At 37.4% G+C, this 19997-nt stretch overlaps 1 protein-coding gene across 4 annotated transcripts in view; it reads left to right on the forward strand.

Annotated features, from left to right (window-relative positions):
- The first annotated feature begins 476 nt into the window (after window positions 1–476).
- Window positions 477–19997, forward strand: part of rbm10 (RNA binding motif protein 10) — a 53549-nt gene continuing 34028 nt past the window's right edge. For 2 of the 4 annotated variants that reach the window (XM_073874872.1, XM_073874874.1), the window contains exons 1-11: window positions 477–613; window positions 1059–1124; window positions 3164–3671; window positions 3874–4059; window positions 6195–6264; window positions 11694–11767; window positions 14971–15057; window positions 15368–15428; window positions 15526–15684; window positions 18357–18517; window positions 18919–19016. In XM_073874872.1, the coding sequence (XP_073730973.1) occupies window positions 1108–1124; window positions 3164–3671; window positions 3874–4059; window positions 6195–6264; window positions 11694–11767; window positions 14971–15057; window positions 15368–15428; window positions 15526–15684; window positions 18357–18517; window positions 18919–19016 (1421 nt within the window). In that variant the 5' untranslated portion in view covers window positions 477–613; window positions 1059–1107. Of the gene's footprint in view, window positions 614–761; window positions 784–1058; window positions 1125–3163; window positions 3672–3873; window positions 4060–6194; window positions 6265–11693; window positions 11768–14970; window positions 15058–15367; window positions 15429–15525; window positions 15685–18356; window positions 18518–18918; window positions 19017–19997 lie in introns of those variants that run through there. The other 2 variants (XM_073874875.1, XM_073874873.1) reach the window with 2 other exon arrangements.

Raw genomic sequence — 19997 nt, forward strand, 5'->3', positions numbered from 1 at the left:
TGTGAATAATTTTCAACAACTTTATTAGGTAAAAATATTTTTTTCTAAAGAAGCCAGAAACCTTTCCATACTATATCATCAAATTTGTTTTTCCAAATAATAGCTTAAGCAAGCAGGTAAAGATGTCTGATCTCTGTTTGATAAACTACTGAAAGGATTTTGATCAACAAATAGATTATTGTTGTCAAATATATACGAAGAGCATAACGGACCTTTAGGGCCAGGATTGATTAAAGGTTTCATACAGTCAGGAATTGCCCCAAAAACAATGGCATATTCTCTTGAGGAGACTGGAAAAGATAAATCTTGCATAAAATGTTCATAAGAGAGCAAGACCTCTCTCATCTAACAGTCGACTCGCTGATTTTTACACACTACATTGTAACATAAAGATACGTGAAGAATAGTATTTAGGTCATCGTACTTCATGCTTCCATGTCCAATCAATTTGCGCATTTTTATCGCCGCGGCATTTGAGCCAATCAGCTAGAGCACCATGTCCCCGCCCACCGGACTGAGGCCATTTTACTGTGTTTTGCAGGGAGACGTCAAACGTCATGTGTATACATTGTGTTCACGTTAATGCTGTAACGCTAGCAGAGTAAAAACAGAGGTAAGCGACTGCTGCGTAATTTTATCGTACAAATAATATTATGTCGTGTTAAAGATGAGTTGCTCTCTGGAGTGACGCTGGCAGTTGCGCTGCGAACTCTGAACTCGAGCTCGTGTCCTCTGGCTGCAGCGCGCGCTCTCGTGAAAGCTGCTGGTCGCTGCTGATATTTGGTAGAGTTTACGTGAATGGTTGTTTTGGCATTTACAATAACAGTTACTGTACAGTCCTGCAGTAAGGCTGAAATAACCGACCTGACTTTTTTTGTCTTGTTGTTGTCATTTTAAATGGTTTAGGAAATGGTATGCAAATTAGTATCGAGCCTAGCACATCGTGATGTATCTGTCATGATGTTTTTGCAACGTAGACACAATAAACTCAGATCTCTTTATTTGTCTGCATTTTCATTATTAATATGACGATTAATCGCTGTTTATTTTATCAACAGCTGTAAATGAAGAAGAAAGGTGGACGTTTTTGGAGACCTCCACTTAAACATGGATTATGAAAGACGGTGGGTCAAAGATCTTGCAGTTATATTTATTTTGATACACATTTACTTTTAAAACAACACGAGATAAGTTTACACAGACAACAACATAAATTAAACCATCACCAGCATTCGTTTAAAACGTAAATGAATGAGGGAAAGTGACTTGAGTTGTTGTGATTTTATCACTTTAAAGCGTTTTATCAGTTAGCTTAAAGGTGCCAAAGAATGCATTGATACAGTATGTTAAATTGATCTCTGATATCTACATAAAAGATATGTAACTTTATTAAGTGCAAAATATTATTATTAGTTTCACATGTCCATTTACAACCTTGGGATTTCTCCCTTTAATGAAAAGGGCTGTTCTTACCTCATTTGAAAGGATCATGAATAGTGCTGCCACTTAAGACTCATTTTCTAACAACTAATCTTTCGCCTCATTTTTCGAATAGTCGACTATTCTAAATGACTAATTTAAAAACTCAAGTGCCGTCAAAATTGCCGTCGACAAATTTTCATTGTCGACCACATCGACTATTCGCGGCAGCATTAGTTATGAATAATAATGTTGAGCACTGCTCTGATTGGCTGTTTCACAGCATGACTTATATCAGTCAGTAGCTGGTAGCTCTCAAAGCAAACAGACCTTGGGCTCTATTTTAACGATCTAAGTGCATGGTCTAAAGCGCATGACGCACAGTCTAAACGGGCATGTCCGAGTCCACTTTTGCTAATTTAACGACGTGAAAAATGGTTTGTGCGCATACCATGTCAGCATAACCACAGGTACAAAGTCATCACCAGTGTTGCCAGATTGGAAATGTCGAAGTATTTTACCAGAACCTTAAAATTATGGTATTCGGAAGAAAATCATCGTACACAAGTCAAATGTGCAGAATGTAGTTATTTTATATAGACAAACAACTACTGATAGCCTGTAGATTTTCCCAGGAGAGTCAAAACAACTGGAGGAAAAAAATGAGTCATTCTCAATGATGATTGGCCGAGAAGACATAACATAAAAAGAGATGAAGTTGTGTCAAGAAGAGAAACCGCAACTGCCGAAATCACGAAATCTTGCCGAATGAGCTCTGTTTTTATCCTAATAAAATGACCATTTGAAGTGTCACAAAATGTGAAAATTATTGTACATTATGGTTTTTTTCCCATTATTGTTCGTACATCGTACAAAGGTAAAAAAAAATATGGTACAAATACGATAATTATCTACCATTACTGGTCATTACATACAAAAAAATCCATGGGGTAGCATTTAAAAACACATTTGCAAATAGATGCAATATTTGCATTTGTTTAAAGCAAAACATTAAATTACTTACCAGGCTACAGGTGAAGCAGCTCTTTACGCCTTCTAACATCTTGTTAAAGATTATTATTGAGTTTCTTGGACATGAATAAGGACCAGTTACATTTTAATCCTTAAAATTTTCATATTTAAAAACGTTTGTGTGCTGGTGGGAATACATGTGTGTGTGATAAGCAAATGTGCTTTGTCATCCCGTTTATAGGTGCATATTACTAACGGGCTCATTAAATAACAAAAACAACATTGTGCCATTGACTTTAGACTTTAGACCAGGTTTTAGTTGGTTTATGGCGTAGTCTATTTTAGTTGCCTCAAAATAGCAAAGTGCCAACAATGCGCCTGAACACACCTCGTTCAGACCAGAATCTCATGTTTGAGGCTCATGATATGTCATTACATGTACAGAACTCTTATTATTCATTTTTGCCTATGTAAATACAGTTTTACATTCTACTGCATCTGTAGATAGTCCTGAAGTGTGACAAAATTACAATTTTCTGTAATTTCTCATTTAGTCTCTTGATAATAAGTGGTCATGAAACTGCTTGAAAACGATGTATACAATAATCAGCAAATAATATGGTGTAATATATTGAAAATGTAATGAAATAGGACACAGCTTGAATATGTATGTCAGCAACTTTGATGTGGTTATGTTTGGTACCATAAGATATATCCTTCATGAAGCAGTAAAATAAGTCAACTTACATCCATCTCTTTCCCTGTCTGATAGGGGAGGTCGTGGTGACCGCCTAGGTCGCTATGGAAAAAACACAGATGATCATGACTACAGGGACATGGACTATCGTGGCTATGGACAGGAAAATGGAATGGGACCAAATAGCAACTTAAGAAATGCCAGATTTCATGGGCGTGATGGTAATGTTGGAAACATGAGAGACTTAACCTCAGGTAGTGTCTTGAGTAACCAACCAGGGTTCAGACAAAAGGATAACTCTGTATCAGAGAGTAACCAACCTGGAGAACCTCTCATCCAAGCTTCCCAAAATCAGAACATCCACTCAAGATTCCAACGGGATATGGATTTTGATGGGCATAGGAGAGACACGGGAGAGTCATTTAGATCAGGACAGAAGGTTTATATGGATGGCCAAACTCCAGATGAAGGTGAACGGCATGAGGACAACAACTGGAGCAGATTTAAGAGAAAGAACAGCTCTCAGGAGGAATATGAAGCAGAATGGAGAACTGATGAAGATAAACATCTCAGCCACAAACAAGTGAGTATCACTTTTTTTATTCTGTTAAAATTTTTTTAATGATAATTTGCTCTACTTGCATTAGGATTTATGCAATGAGAACTTTTTGATTGGTTTTCAAAGTATATTGACACATGTCCTGGAAGATTAAACCTAAATATCTGTTTAAGGCATAAAATAATTGATAACATTGCTAGTAAGGAATGCTGTGTTGTTGATGTAGGGTTTCCCTGACCAGGTCCAGTTAGATAAGGACAAGCTAAGAGACAGAAGCTTACATCATGCCCAAATGAACCAAGATGATGCAGAACCACACGACCAGGACTACAGGTCTGATACTGAGCAGGCCCAGAAACCCAGCAATATCATCATGCTGAGAATGTTGCCACCCAGTGCAACAGTCAATGAGGTTTGCCTCCTCTCATGTTTTTGGATTTCCATCCTAACAATAGTCCATTAAACCATACTTTTGATTATTGCAGAAAATAAATTTAACTCTTTACCGTTTGTAAAACGAACCAAAATGTTTTGAATAAGTTTATCTTATTTGCTCTGTTTACATTTATTTAATCAACACATTTAATTAAGATTTTCTGCAAAATGCATTTATAAATGTTGTAATTAGGAATAAGAAGGCAAACATGACCCCTTCACATTCACCAAGACCATTTAGAAACTGTCTAACAATAAATAATAATAAATATAAGGATGGAGGATTTAAACTATGGAAACTAAAGGTATTCAGACTATTAAAGACTTATATATGGATGGGATACTTCTTACATTTCAAGATTGGTGTGATAAACACCAGATTCCCTCAAAACATTTTTTTTTTTAATATTCACAGCTTAAAAGTTTTATGTCTTCCAGGTCTACAGATATTATGTACATTCCCAAACTGTCATTAAATGAGGAAATAATTGGAAAAAGAGGTGAAAAGGGCCAATTGTCAAAATATTATAATTTAAAGAGTCTGCTGTAGACAAATTAAACGCATGGAGGAAAGACATTCAAGAAGAAATAAAAGAATTTGAATGAACTGAAGCATGTTTAAAGGCGCAAAAACAAATTATTGGATTGTTACAGAAGAGCCATTGCTTTGAACTGGAAGAGCTCTATTTTAAAGGTTTACTATCTATAAGTGATGCAATACAAAACACGATGAGCAGACTACGCTGTCTAATAAGTCATTTCGGCCATGTGGCGCGCGTGCACGCTCGTGGTGTGAAGAGCGTTCGCGCTATTCTCTGAGATGCACTTGACAGCATTTTTTGCAGCAAATTTTTTTTTTGAACGACATAGTTAGGGCGGTAGGGTTTCCAAGCTTATGCGGGCCCCCGAACTGAAAAGTGCTGCGGGAAGCCCTGCGCTGATTGACTGCTGGTTTTAAACAGTCCTGTGCGTTTGCAGTGGTTCTCAAACTGGGGGCCGCGAGATGGTGCCAGGGGGGCCCCAGTTTTATGACATTTTATAAAATACATTCATTTAAAATGAATTCTGTGTAATTAAACCTCAAAAAATAAGGCTACTAGCCAACAGCACTACTTTGTATAACTTAATATGTTTTGTTTAATTAAAATGTTAAATATTAGAACCGTTTTTTGTCCTAAATTTTCTTTGGGGGGGCCGCGAAGAAGTGCACCGTACACAAGGGGGGCCGCATGCGGAAAAAGTTTGAGAACCACTGTATTAGTGTTCACAATCTGTCTGAAAACTGATAAATGTTAACTAATGATAAATTCTCATTACAGTGCGATTTGTGAGTTTGCGGCAAATGGGTTTGGTAGGTTACGGAATGAAATTAATGTTGCTGTTGGATAACTGAATGTTCTGTTAATTATGGGATTGTCCCGTGCAAGACACTGAATTGTGTGGTCATGAGATGAACTATGTGATGCAAGGCTGTTAGACTATATAGCGGGGTGCTTGCTTCTATTGTTACCTCAATTATAAGTCACGTTGGACAAAAGCATCTGCTAAATGAATAAATGTAAATGGTGTGTGCTAGAATGACATGAGCATGTGCGTTTTGTAAAATAAAGCTAAAAGTTGTCTACCCTGTGTCATAACAGAATATTAGATTTTTTTTAGATATTATTAATTTTTGAAATTATTTTGCAATGAAATGACAAATTATGCAAGGTCGCAAACAAATGTGACTTGTTGATTATGAGCTGGGTTCCACGATCGCAGAATTGCGAAAAACTAGAGGGACTGTAAAACTGGAGGGACTGTCTTATGACATCTTATAAACGTCCTTGAGTGCATTACATGCACAAAATAAGCGGATATCTATCAAAAATAATCTCCTTAGGGTTTCCCATTCATTAATTAGACTATGGTGGTCAGTTTCAGTCAGAAAAAGATACCTAATTTAGTATGTTTTTGGGCACAAAGTGAGTAAACCTCAGGGACCATAATTATAAAACAGTTCATGGCCCTTTTAATTACCAAAGGTTTAGCATAACTTTTATCAACAAACATTATCTTTGATATTGTGTTGCATGGTTTAATGAATATGAGCATCTTGTTATCATTCTGTAGATTCGGGGTCAGCTCCAGGAACAGGGGATCCAACCCAGAGAGGTTCGTCTCATGAGGAACAAGTCTTCAGGTGAGCGGGCAGCAATTGGTCCCCTTACAAAACAAAAGGGGACCCAAAAAAGTCTCTCTATCCCACTGCCCTCCATAACAACGCTGAACTCGCCCGTGCTTTTGCTTTATTCAGTGTTTTACATCAAGACAAATCATCTCTTCTTTCTCACTTTACATTGTATATGAGCAAAGGGACTGTTTAGTACAGGCGATATGATACCTTAAAGCAATTGCTTTAGTTTTTTTCCAGTTCCAGTTTTTCGCTATTTTCTTTAACCAGCTGTCATCTTTAACAAAACAACTTGCACATAGAAAGTCACACGATTAAACAGAGGCTGTTTACACCGGGAATTAAGATTTGGTTGATACTGCAATTTTGGCACACACGTTTCTCTGAAAGTGGACAGAATTGAACCAGGAGACTTTGTCACAAGACACAACAGATCTCACAAAGCCCATTTCAACCCTTAACTCAATTTTGACCAAATGCGTAGTTACTGCGCTTTGGCTTTGTAGGGCAGTATTGGCAAGGGCCTCACAATACGATACGTATCACAATACGTGTGTCATTGTACGATGTATTACGATACGTTGCATGTTGCGATACATTGCAATACTTTTTTCCTTTTTTTTATCAAAATAAGAAAAGAGCTGATATTTAAAAATAATAATAATAATTTAAAGCCAAAGTGCTACCACATGTCGGCTTTGAAAGCTGCCGGTGTTTTTACATTTTCTTCCATTTTTTCACTCCCGCTAACTTCTGAGACATACGCCGAATGACTGTATAGTACAGACAACTGGACAGCGACAACTACAGCAGTGGCGGAGGAGGTCGTTTGATGCACACAGAGGGATTTGATGTTTTTTTTTTATATCAATAGTAGAGATTGAAATATCGATACACTATTGTGGAAACAAATTATCACGATAGTTAGCTGTATCGATATTTTTGCGCAGCCCTAGATTAAAATACCAGGGGCCAGTTGCACCACCTGAAATTATGACCAGGGGCAACTAAGCTCAGTGTAGACGATACGCGTCCCCGCGTATGCGTTTAATTGCAGTGATAGTTGAGACGCCATTCGCGTTATATGGTTATACACTTACATTTACTGCAGCAAGCTAATAGATAACAATAGAGAGCTTAGTCTTCTCTCACACGTTTACCAGTGCACTCTCCCTCAAGATACGTGCGTCACGTGGAGACCCATCAAACACAAACCTGCACATTAACTAAACTATAGCCTTTACCGTTTGATAAGATGCAGATAAATTCTAACAGTTCTGGATTAAAACTAAATTAAATGAAAGCTTTTAATAAGTTCTCTACTGTGTCTTCTTTGTAAATATTTAGGTATTTTATGTTATATAAGAATTTATTGGTGCGGTCTCTCACTCTCCATGCATGAAACCACACTGCTTGCGTGTCCTGCGTATTAGAGGTGCCAATGTCTCGTCAAATTTTATTATTTCTATTTTTGCCATAGAAACAAGTCAACACTTTATACTGAAGCCTAACCTTGACTAGACGTAAGTTTATACCTAGGTGGTGCAACAAGTGTACATTCTACGTTGGATGTAAATTGCATTTTACTAGTCTTACGACCGGGTTTACGCCCAGCTGGTGCAAACGGACCCAGGTCTAAATGTGAATCCCTCTCATTTACTTATGATTCGATCGACCAAAACACATCTTAATACCAGGTATTAACTCTTTCCCTGCCAGCGTTTTTTAAAAAGTTGACAGCCAGCGCCAGCATTTTTCATTATTTTCACAAAAGTTTAATGCCTTCCAGAAAATGTTCTTCTTAAAAGATATAAACATACAATATATCAAATGAATAACCAGACCCTCTGCTTTCAAACAACAACAAAAAACTTTTCATTCTACCTTCATTAGTTCTCTTTTTATCACCTCTCAAATATGGGTAGGTTTCTTCAAAAACACCAAATTTTGAGCAAAAAGCTGAGATAATTCTGTTTTTGTGAAGGACTTTTGATAGAGATCAGATGCAGAGCGATCCTTAAAACATTCATGGACATACAGCTGTTTGCCCTAGGGCGATACTTCCGGGTTTTATATGTTGCAGAATAGCCCACTGGTGGATAATAGCGTTATACCATTGGCAGGGAAGCAGTTTTTTTTATTGATGAGTTAACTTGTCAATGGCGGGGAATGAGTTAAGGTATTAAACAGCCTCATACATACAAATGCATAACAAGGGCATGCTAGCACAAATGCTGCATCTTGCCTCACCTTTGTGTCCTCCCAGCATTCTCTCTCATGTCACTTTAATCGTTCATGTCCTGGAATATGTGGAAGATGTGTAAGTATATTATATTAGGGAGATCAGTATGGTTAATCAACATGTGAGCTGTTTTTTGTGACCACTTTTCTTTACAGATGTACTGTAGCTTCTTTTGATAAAGGTTTTGGCAATTTGTATCCCAGCAAAATGGGTGGACAAAATAAGGTAAACAATATGTGAAATGGTCTGCTTTTTTGCAAGTCACATTAGGGTAATTGATGAGTTGAAGGAACTAACGGGTCACCAACCCTGTTCCTGGAGATCTACTTTCCTGCAGAGTTCACCTCCAACCCCAATCAAACAAACCTGAACCTGCTAATAAAGCTTTTCATGGCTACCCAAAAAGGACAATAGTTGAGAGTTACTGCCTCAAAGTTATTGAAAATGGTCAAATGATAGTTTTAGATTATTCTCCGGACCAAAAGCCCACTATAAAGACTACAGTGTTTTGGCAGCTGTTCAGTATAGTGGATGATGCTGAATGTGTATGCAGCCGTATCATTGGAATGGTTGTGTCTGATGCCTGTAACGCATTGTTATATCAAGTCAAATACCTTGCATGGCCAGGTCAATTACTCAATGTAAATATGTTTGTCAGGATTTTCTGCAAGAGTGCTGAAATATCTTGATGATAATATTATCAGTGTTTCCTTTATTTTATCCACCCTGTACGATTTAAGGAATTATGGGTAAAGGAGATTACAGTAGTTTGGGGAATAGTATTGAAAGACTCCATGGCATATGAAAAGTTTCTGAAAAACCAAGTTGCATGTAAAAGATCAGTTACAGGATTCATACATTAGTGGCCAGATTTACTAACAGCTTGCACCAGTGCAAACCATTTTTAAAACTACAGTTTAAAACTACTGTCAAGATTTACTAAAGACACACATTTTTTTGTGTTGAAAATGTGTGGCCAAATTTCAGGACTTTTTAAGTCTGGAATTAATGGGAATATATTGGAACTAAGTGGAATTAAAATGAATAAACTGGGAATTTGAAAATATTGCAAAGTTGCCTATAACAGGGAACTTAAATGTAGTAAAAATGTATTTTGTTTGAAACATCAAGATTTAATGCAATTTCACTTGAATTTCTACCCTGCACATTCCTCAGGCTATGTTTACATGGAAACGATCTGAAAAGAAAACGCAAAAGTGGCGTTGCGTTATCACTTTTTATTCCGCGTTTATACAAGCGTTTTGAGGGGAAAATCTGCATGCATATGGTGACGCAAAAGTGTGTGATATTCGATGTTGTATGCACTCCAGGCGCTAAGTGTCAATGTGAAGCACTGACAAACAATAAAACCAAGTCCGTGTGCCTGCGTACAACCTTCTTCCTGTTTCTCCCAGGTCTCGTCCAAAGCCGTCTGGTTTGTCTCCAACTAATTGCGCATTAACAGTTTGACTGAGGTAATTAATGCGCCTTCTATGATCAGTAATGCTAGCTGTGTATATTTCGTACAACTGCTGGAAAGACTCTTGTATATTTATCAGAGCTGCTATGGCAACTTAAAGGTCCGATGTTTGGCAATAATTCGACATGTTTGATATTTTCCTGAACTGGAAGCATGCTTGTGACGTAAACGCGTACGCGACGAGAACCAGCATGAGCGGACTTTTGCGTATTTACTCTTTAGACGAGAACGCGACGGTAGATCGTTTTTAAGATTTCCAATCTGGAGGGTGGTTTTACTTTTTTGCGTTTTTAAGCCCCCAAAACGCCACCGCTGTGTAAACGAAAGGCACATCCAATCAAATATTTTTACGTTTTCACCCTCGAGCGTTCTCGTGTAAACAGGCCCTCAGTCACATGCACATGGCACACTGCTTACTGAGGCCACACCCCCTGCATGTACTTGCATTCTTCCATAACATGCAATGTAAGCTAGCACTATTTTATTGAAAATTTATGAGGCTATCTTGTAGGTAGCTCAAGCTTTGATGCTCTTTTATTCTGCTAGCCAGTTTTCTGTTATCATACAGAATTACTGTACCACCCAACAGTTTGGACACATTGCTTTTTTAATGTTTTTTTAAAAGTCTCTTATGCTCATCAAGCTTTGATCAAATAAATCCACGGCTTGATGAGCAAAAGTATTAGGATTCTTCAAAATGTGTATTAACTTGCATGCATGTCTGCTTATGACCAAACAAAATGTTTTTTATGTTTGTATATGATAGAGTTTATATAAATTTTCCAAATAATTCCCATAAATTCCTGTAAATTTCCAAATTTGGATTATTTCCAAAATTCCCCAGATTAAGTTGTCTTTGCAACCCTAGTGTGGACACGGTTGTTTTTGCGACTGAACGTATTGCATATGCATTTGTATGATATTCCCTTTGAGATGCTACATTTATGGAAGGAGATTATTTAAATGATTTATGCAACATGATTTACTGACATTTGCGCTTGTCAGTTTACTCGTATTTGTGAAAGCATGTCGTTTAATTCCATTGGTCATTATGCAAATTAGATTTTTGCGCCTGTGTTCTCAGTAAATTACCCGCAGAAATTTCTACTCTCATTTGCTATTTTGGAATTGCGCTTTCATGCTACTTTTTCCTGTTTAGCAAATCTGGCCTTTTATATAAAAATAGCTTTGCTTCAAAGATAATGTCTTCATAAATAAAATATATTTTGTCACCAGCAGGAACCTGCTTGGAATGCCTGTTTTATCCTATTTGGGAAGTTTGTCCCATAGTTCTGGTGAAATATAATCTGATCGGGCATTGTCCACATGTGTATTATACAATTTTGTGTGATTTCAAAGAAGAAACTTGTAAATAGATATTAAATAGCATAATATCTTTGCTTATTATATGTTGTGTTCTAAGTAATTATCTATTTTAAAAGAAATGTATTATTAGTGCTCAAATATTTGTTTAATGTGTTTGTCCACATTATTAATTTCACTATAAATCACTTTTGCTATGCATCAAATGTTTAACTGACTGGTGTAAATGGCACAGGAACAGCAGTGTATTCCTCTCTCCACCTCTCTCTCTCAATCTCCCTCTTTCTCTCTCTCTCTCTCTCTCTCTCTCTCTCTCTCTCGATATGAAAAACTAACCCCTCACTACGTTGTTGTTGTTCTGTCATTGTGGCCCGGCGACGGCTGTGTCTCCAGGTCAAAGCAGAGGATTCGCCTTCGTCGAGTTTAATCAGTTGCAGGAGGCCAGCCGCTGGATGGAGACCAACCAGGTCACTTCACACACACATAAACACAACCAGTCTACATATGTATGTGGATGTATGTATAAACACATGCATTTTACGGCTGGATTCCTTATGAATTTCACCAGATTTTGCTTCTTTTAAAAAAATTAGGTCAGCACAGGCAATTGACTGTGCTAATAGTTGTCTGTGTTAATATTTGACTGTGTCAAATATTATATTTTAAAGGGTTGATTGTGAGTAAACCCAAAGTTAAGTATCAAACTTGGGGTAGATGGGTGATAAGTTATGGCAATTATCAGCATTTTATTGATGTTTTTTATAAAGTATTGGGTAATGTTAAAAACAATACGGTTGTATTTGTAACATCAATAAATGCATTACCTAAGATAAACTGACATTGAAGAATATAGTTTTTCAGTTTATTAATCTTTGTTAATACTAAAACAGTTCTTCATGTTAGTCCATTGTGCATTAGCTAATGTTAATCGTTATTTACAATTACATTTAGTCATTTAGCAGACGCTTTTATCCAAAGCGACTTAGAAATAAAGGAAAAAATAGGAGCAACACAAGATCTCATCAAGTCTAACACCGTATATATATAGCCAAGGGTTCTTTTTTTAAGGACAGTAAAGATAAAGTCTGTGTTAGTAAGTGAGGTGTTGGAGGAAGAGATGGGTTTTTAGCTGACTCTTAAAGTCAGCAGATTTTTTTGCAACCAGCAGATCATTCTACAGATGTGGAACAGATCCAGAGAAGGTACGCCATAGTGATTTTCTTTCCCTTTTTTGGAATGGCATCACAAGACATTGCTTTTTGGCAGAGCGCAGGGATCTAGAGGGTACATAAGTCTGTATAAGTGAGTAAAGGCAAGGGGGTGTTGGCCCAGTGGTGGTGTTAAAGGTCAGGAACAGAGATTTGATGCAAGCTACTATAGGGAGCCAGTGTAACCTGACAAAGAGAGAAGTGACGTGCGCCCTCTTCATCTCATTAAAGCAGTAGTAGGAAAAGACATGTTTCCGAAGTACAGAACCCAGTGATGTCATGCATATAGAAAAGAGCAGTGGTCCAAGCACTGAGCCTTGAGGTACCCCAGTATTGAGACGTTGGAGTTTAAAGATGTCACCTCTCCAGGATATTCTAAATGACCTGCCTGAGAGGTACGACTTAAACTAAAGAAGCGCCGTTCCAGAGACACACATAGTCTTAAGGGTCGAAAGGAGGATGTGATGATTGACCGTGTCAAAAGCTGCCGATAGATCTAGTAGGATCAGTACAGATTATTTGGAGGCTGCCCTTGCCTGCCTTAGGGCTTCAATGAGTACGTTTACATGCACAGCATAAGCGGATAACTATCAAAAATCTGCTTATTACAGAAAACTGTTTTCATGCGTTTACATGCAAATCAATAAGCCGCCTATGCAGACAACTGCGTTTACATGGGACTTGCAGAATTATCAGTTTTCTCGCAGGCAGTGAGGTCACCACCTATAGTACACAACAGTCGTTCAAAAAGTCGACGGCATATCTGTCTTAAGCTGTACTGTTGTATCTCTTCTCGTGTCTGCAGAACCTGTAAATGTAACATGAGCTTCTATTTTAACAGTTTCTCTGCCAACTGCTTTAGTCGAGCGGAGACTTTTATGCGTTACTTTGCGCTTACTTCCGCGTGTGACGTTTATCTTTCATACGCGGAGACATGCGCACATGGACAAAACCGTGAGAAAGACGGTTAAGGTGTTTACATGCCACTACCTGTGCCGATCGGTTTTGGCTTACGCCGTTTATGGGCTTTCCCCGATTAAAGAAAACCGATTTACGCGTTTACATGACCCCAAGTGTTATCAGTTTATTAAGCATAATCGGCGTAAGACTGTGCATGTAAACGCACTCAATGACTGCGAGCAGTGCAGTCTTGGTGGATTGATCAATCTTAAAGCCAGACTAATTGCTGTCCAGGAGGTTATTTTATGGGAAGAAAGAGGAGAGTTGGTCAAAAACAACATGCTCAATAGTTTTGGCAATGAAGCGAAGGAGAGATACCGGTCTGTAGTTTTTTAACATTGCAGGATTAAGTGTGGGTTTCTTGTGGGCCTCTTTAAAAGCTGTGGGGAATGTACCAGTGGAAAGAGATGACTTGAGATGACTGCAAAAATGTATTTGTAAATGATGAAATCAACATAAACTAAGATTGATAAATGCCGTAGAAGTATTGTTCAATGCTAGTTCATGTTATCTAATGCATTAACTAATGTTAACAAATACAACCTTATTGTGAAGTGTTACCAAGTCTGGTTGCGGCTTATTCTGACCAAGATCTGCTCAGGTAGACATTGAGAGGTTGTTTGACCAAGATGTACAGTAAAGTTACCACCCAAAGTTTCTTTTGTTTGTCTTTGAGGTGGGTACATTTTTAAGTTCACGTGATGGTACAGTTGTACAGAATGCACGATAGGACAAAATGGAAATTATATTAAGACTTCGTTACCACAATTTCTTTCTGACCCAAAGCAGACTATTAACAGATATAATTTGGAGATCTCTTTATGATGCAAACCTTGCAAAAAGGACATTTCACAAAAAATAATAACTAAAAAATGCCATTGTAGCTCAGTCAGACTGGAGACCTGTGGACTTCGATTCTTAGAAATTGACAGTCAATCTGATTGCAGCTTTAGTCAGTTCTCAACAGATTCTGTGCATATTTATGTCTGCTTTTGCCGTGTTTCTGTGCGATGGACGTCCGAGGTGTAAGTAGGACACTAAAGGTCATCATGGCTCATATTTATCAGTTCAGTGAACTGCTCAAAATCCAGGACTTGGATAACTTTTGATTTTGTCACTATGAGCGTCTAAATGTTGATATCCTGTAGTGTTTGTGGTTTTGTTTTAGCTTTAACATTCAGCGTTCTGTCATCATTATTTGAATATTACTTCTGTTTTGTGGAGTTTCTGATGGGTGTGATATGTACGATGGGAAGAAGCGAGCAGGGTTATTTTTTTTCTTTTTGGTTCCCCTGAATGGGGGAGGTTGAGGGTCCTCTCATGTGCTGATCAGAGCTTCAAGTCGATGGTGATATCTGCCTTCTCTCTCTTTTATCCAGTCGTCCCCTTGCTCTTCTTTTCTCCCTTCTTGTGTGAGGTCTCAAATGTACTGAGATCACCTTGAATATGACATTTACTCTTTATTTCTTTTTTCCTTCTCTCGCTGTGTGTCTTATTTTTAGAGAGTGCTCACTATAATGGGACAGCGAGTTTCTATGCACTACAGTGACCCAAAGCCTCGTGCTAATGAAGACTGGCTGTGCAATAAGGTAACTTTCTCTTTTAATAGTGCTGCAGGGATGATGTATTTTTGTAGGCCAAACCAAAAGTTAGTAAGTTATGTTAACCAAAGATCTTATTTAAGAAGTTTAACCAAAACCCAATTTAAAAAACCCATTTACTATGGGATGATGGAACTGACAGTGGGTTTTGCCTGCAAAAATATGCCATCCATGCCAACACTAATATAGCTAAAGCTTGTTTGGTGTGTTTCTGTTTAAGTGGTAGTTTTGAAATGGCAAATCCATTTATATCTATAGAAGGATGACCTTTTTAAAAGAAACTTGTTGTTTTTGTTAGTGTGGAGTGCAAAACTTTAAACGAAGAGAGAAGTGTTTCAAATGTGGAGTACCAAAATCAGGTGAGTTTAATATCGCATTCTTTCAATGATCACTTCAGCAATGGTAATTTAAATGGTTAAAATGTGAATATTACCATAAATACTTCCTCATTTTCAGAGGCAGAGCTTAAATTGCCCCTGGTGCCGCAGAGTTTACCTTTGGGGCAGTTAAAGGAGTCAGCTCAGGGTTTACTGCCCCTCCCTGCCATATTCCAGACTGCAGCGCCAATTCTCAACATGACATCCTCGTCTCAGGTTGTTGAGGTGGCTAATGACAGTAAGTCGTACATGTACAAATCACTTTATTCTCACATCCTTGACACAGGTGTACAGGGAATAAAAATCTTGTGTGCATCGTCCTGGAAGCAGTGCAGTTAAGAAGTTACAACAATAAATGCACCCAACATAGTAAATACACAATAAACAGTTCCAATGTACCAAATGCAATATGGTACAGTATACACAGAGTTACACACAATACATGACGCCAGGCAAGCAGAAAATGAAAAGTAGTGATGGGTGCGCACTTGAGTTCAGAAAACAGTACTTCGGTGTCAGTCAGAGACCTGTGCGCATAAGAAGTGCCATTGTGAACCCCAATTAAAAAACGTGGGTTTTAAAGTGCAGATTTGTGAAAACGACGCTGTCAAAGAGTGCGTTTACATGCACAGTCTTGCGTCGAGTATGCTTAAAAAACGGTTTTCTTTTATCGGGAAAAGCCCATAAATGGCGTAAGCAAAACCGATCTCATTACCCCGATTTCCCGTTGCATGTAAACATGGGCTTTCTTGCTGTTTTGTTCATGTGCGCATGTCACAAGCAGAGACGTTTATCTTTCACACGTGAAGACATGCGCACATGAACAAAACTAACAGGTAAGCGCACAGCTTAAGATTTCCCGCTGGTGTTTAAACGACTATATCTACTATAGGCCTGCGTCACTGCCTGCGAAAAACCTGACAAATCTCCAAATCCCATGCAAACTTAGTTTTCTGCATAGCCAGTTTATTGATTTGCATGTAAACACATGAAACTGGTTTTTATAATAGTTATCTGCTTATTCTATGCATGTAAACGCATGATGATGCAAATCTATGATAATGGTGACATCGTGCATGTGTTAATAAAGTCTAAAGGCATGTCCAAGAATTAAAGGACTATGTTTGTGCTACTCATGATACTGAGTTTATGAAGGATATATCATGAAAATCTGACTTTTTCCATGTTTAAGTGCTATAATTGGTCCCCGATGCTTCTGTTCACCTAGAAAATGTGAAAAAGATCAACCCAGTAACTTAGTTTTAGTAAACCAATCTCTGCAAGCATGTGAAAAAATAAGTCATTTAAATTTGGCTCCCTTTTGTGATGTCAGAAGGGGATAATACTGCCTGCTAATCTGCACTATCCAACCACGGCACTGCAATTTATAGCAGCTCATTTGCATTCAAAACGACACACCCAAAAACGGCACATTTTTGCTTACACCTACAAAGTGTCAATTTTAACATGCTATAATAAATGATCCATATGGTGTTTTGAGCTAAAACTTCACATATGTGGGTGATTCTCACGAAAACTTGGTTTTAAAAATGTCAAGCATGAAAATGTAAAAATTGCTTAAATTTACTTTTTTTCCCACCAGACATTGAAAAACAAAGTCTGGAGTAAATGGGAACATTAAGTTAACAACTTTTACTTATCATTTAACACTTTTTGTAACATAATTTAAAAAATTAGTCCTAAAAAATCTCATTACCGCACCAGTCAGAAAACATCAACACTGACGTATTTTCAAAATGACATGACAAACCTGAAAGAACATAATTTGGAGATTCTGCACATGCATTTAAAATCAAAGTATTATGCTACTACTAATTAAATTAACATTTAATAAGCATCTGTTGCGGTAATGATAATCAAAATGTCGTGTAAGCATTCTGACAAGACAATATTTCCAATTAACTGTAAAAAAATGACCTTACCTGGTAGCCATCTTGAAGTAACTGGTCCATGTGCTTGGTCACTCAAAATCAAACTTTATTAAAATTCTGTATGTGTGCTTAAACTGTTCTCAAAAAGTGTTGCGGAGGATGAGAACATCAGGCATGGACACATCATTTTCCTAATTTTTCTTCATTATTATTATACATGAATATTCAGTAAATATTTTTTCTGTCATCTAAAGTAGTCTAGCAAAACATCCATTTATTTTTTTTTATTAATATTTTTGTGTTAATTTGATTAAATTACAACATAACGCAAGTTCAAACACAGCCGGACACATTGCGGTAATGAGAATTTCAGCAGAAAATGAGATAAAATTTCCAATTATAAATTCTTATGTTGAAATCAAACATTGTGCAAGGTAGAACACAGTATTGTGTTAATTCTGATGCTTTTTAATGTTACTATATTACACATTTTAAAGCTAAAATCATTAGTGCCGTGGTGTTTCAATGGTTTCGTGAGAATCACCCATGTACTCTGAGGACACCAAAGATTTATTAACATATTAAAAAAAGTCTTGTGAAATGTCCCCTTTTGATGCTTCTCCAGCAAGTTTATAGTTTTGGCGCTTTGTAGTCCAGGTCATTTGTAATAAATCTACCTTATCATCTGTTTAAACAAAACAGCTTGATGCTTTTGCCATCTTGAGTGTTTGTATTTATTGCTCTGTAGAAGAATGCGAATGAGCGCAGGTGTATAGTGTTTCTTTACAAGGTAACATCGCCATCTACTGGCCTGGCATGCATAATACGTAACTTTTAGTCATCTTTGGTGATCAGTGTAAACGTGGACCTTTTTGACAGCTTTGTCGTATGTATGTGAAATTTTTTGTTTTTTAATGCAAAGGGAAAAACTTTTCTGTTTCTTACTACGTTGTTGTCATGTAAACGTAGCCTTAATCTTTGGCATGCCACAACCTATATCACATTTGTCTTTTTTCAGCTCTAATTCTGAGAAACCTGGGACCTCACACCACACTGGAAACCATTTTATCTGCCCTGGCTCCATTTGCCACTCTGTCACCCTCAAACGTGCGGCTTATCAAAGATAAACAGACGCAGCTCAACCGAGGATTTGCTTTCTTACAGCTCACTACTATTGTGGTAAGAACAATACAATCATATGAGAGTCTTGCTTCCTTCAATGTGTTGTTTTAAAACCATATAGAAACATCCTATAATAAATTAGTTTGGAGAGGATGTAAATTCACGGCACAGCCTAATGTAACTAAACATTGGGAAATAGTTAACATAGTCTGTTGTATACAAAATAAAGTTGTTTATGTGCGTTCTGGAAAGTCTTACCAACCAAAACCTCCATTTCGTCAGTTTAACAAGTCAGGAAAGCTGCAGGTGAGGCATTTCAATAAAAATGTACTATTTGTAATTGACTGAGAAAGAAATGCTGCTCACATCAATGTGAATGTGCTTAGTTTTCAAAGGAATGCAGACACAATACATAAGTAAGTAACAGCTAACACAAGCATGTGTGTGTTGTATTTTAGGAAGCTTCTCAACTGCTCCAGATCCTTCAGTCCCTTCAGCCTCCTCTTTCTATCGATGGAAAGCTCATCTCTGTGGAGTTTGCTAAGGGATCCAAACGGTAAGAGATTCTGCTGTTCTGATACTGATCCTGTAACATTACACCAGTGGTTTACACCTTTTTTCATGTAGGGTGCATCTCTTTAAAACAATTCATGCCGTAAACAATCTCAAACTTTTATTCAGTTAAATGGAGGATTGCAATGGCAGTTTTGCCCAAAATAGTAAACTTAGTGCAATGTCTGAAGAGGAACTCGCTACATTAAAGCATTAAGCATTTATGTAGGCTAAAGTTATGCATCACCTCTTATGTTTAAAGGAGGTTTGCATTTGCAAAATTTTTTTTTTGCTTAAAGTATGCAAGTGTTTAGTACTGTTTACTTGAATACTTCCGTTTAAAGTCATAAAGATCTTTCTGTTTGGCTAATAACATCAACGTTGATCATATTAATATTTTATAGGAGGGAGCTAGAACAATATAAGACTTTCACAAACACATTTTTGACACATTGTTATTGTTATTGGCAAATTGATCCAGATATTATTTTTTGCGTTAATGGGTAATTATTATTAAAGTAATATGTTTTTTTACACTTTAATGTGCTTGCCCAGTGTGAATGGTCATGTTTCATGTGTTGATGGTCATGTATAGTGTGGACGAAGATATTTTTTTACATGCCAGTATAGACTCGGATCGTTTTCATTGTAAAATGCCTTTTTTAAATGTTTTAAAATGCAAATGCTGTAATGTTAACATGGCCTGAGAACCACTGCTTTACACTATTGTCATGCAGTAAAGTCACAAATGTGAGAGTGTTTATAGCCGTTTCTCAATATGCGTTCTTCTCTGTACTTGCGTTCTTGTGGACTTGTGAAAAGTCATCAGTCGCGGCCCAAGTACTGTTCCAATTCAAAGTTCGCATCAAGCCCAAGTTCACATAAAATCCCCGGATGTGTTCTTGATCCGCCCATTTTATCGAGGATGCATCAGAGGAGACTTGTGTGGACTTATGACAGCGAAGTTTCCCAGAATGCATTTCGC

This window comes from Misgurnus anguillicaudatus, chromosome 13 (genome assembly GCF_027580225.2).
Source record: "Misgurnus anguillicaudatus chromosome 13, ASM2758022v2, whole genome shotgun sequence".
Lineage (NCBI taxonomy): Eukaryota > Metazoa > Chordata > Actinopteri > Cypriniformes > Cobitidae > Misgurnus > Misgurnus anguillicaudatus.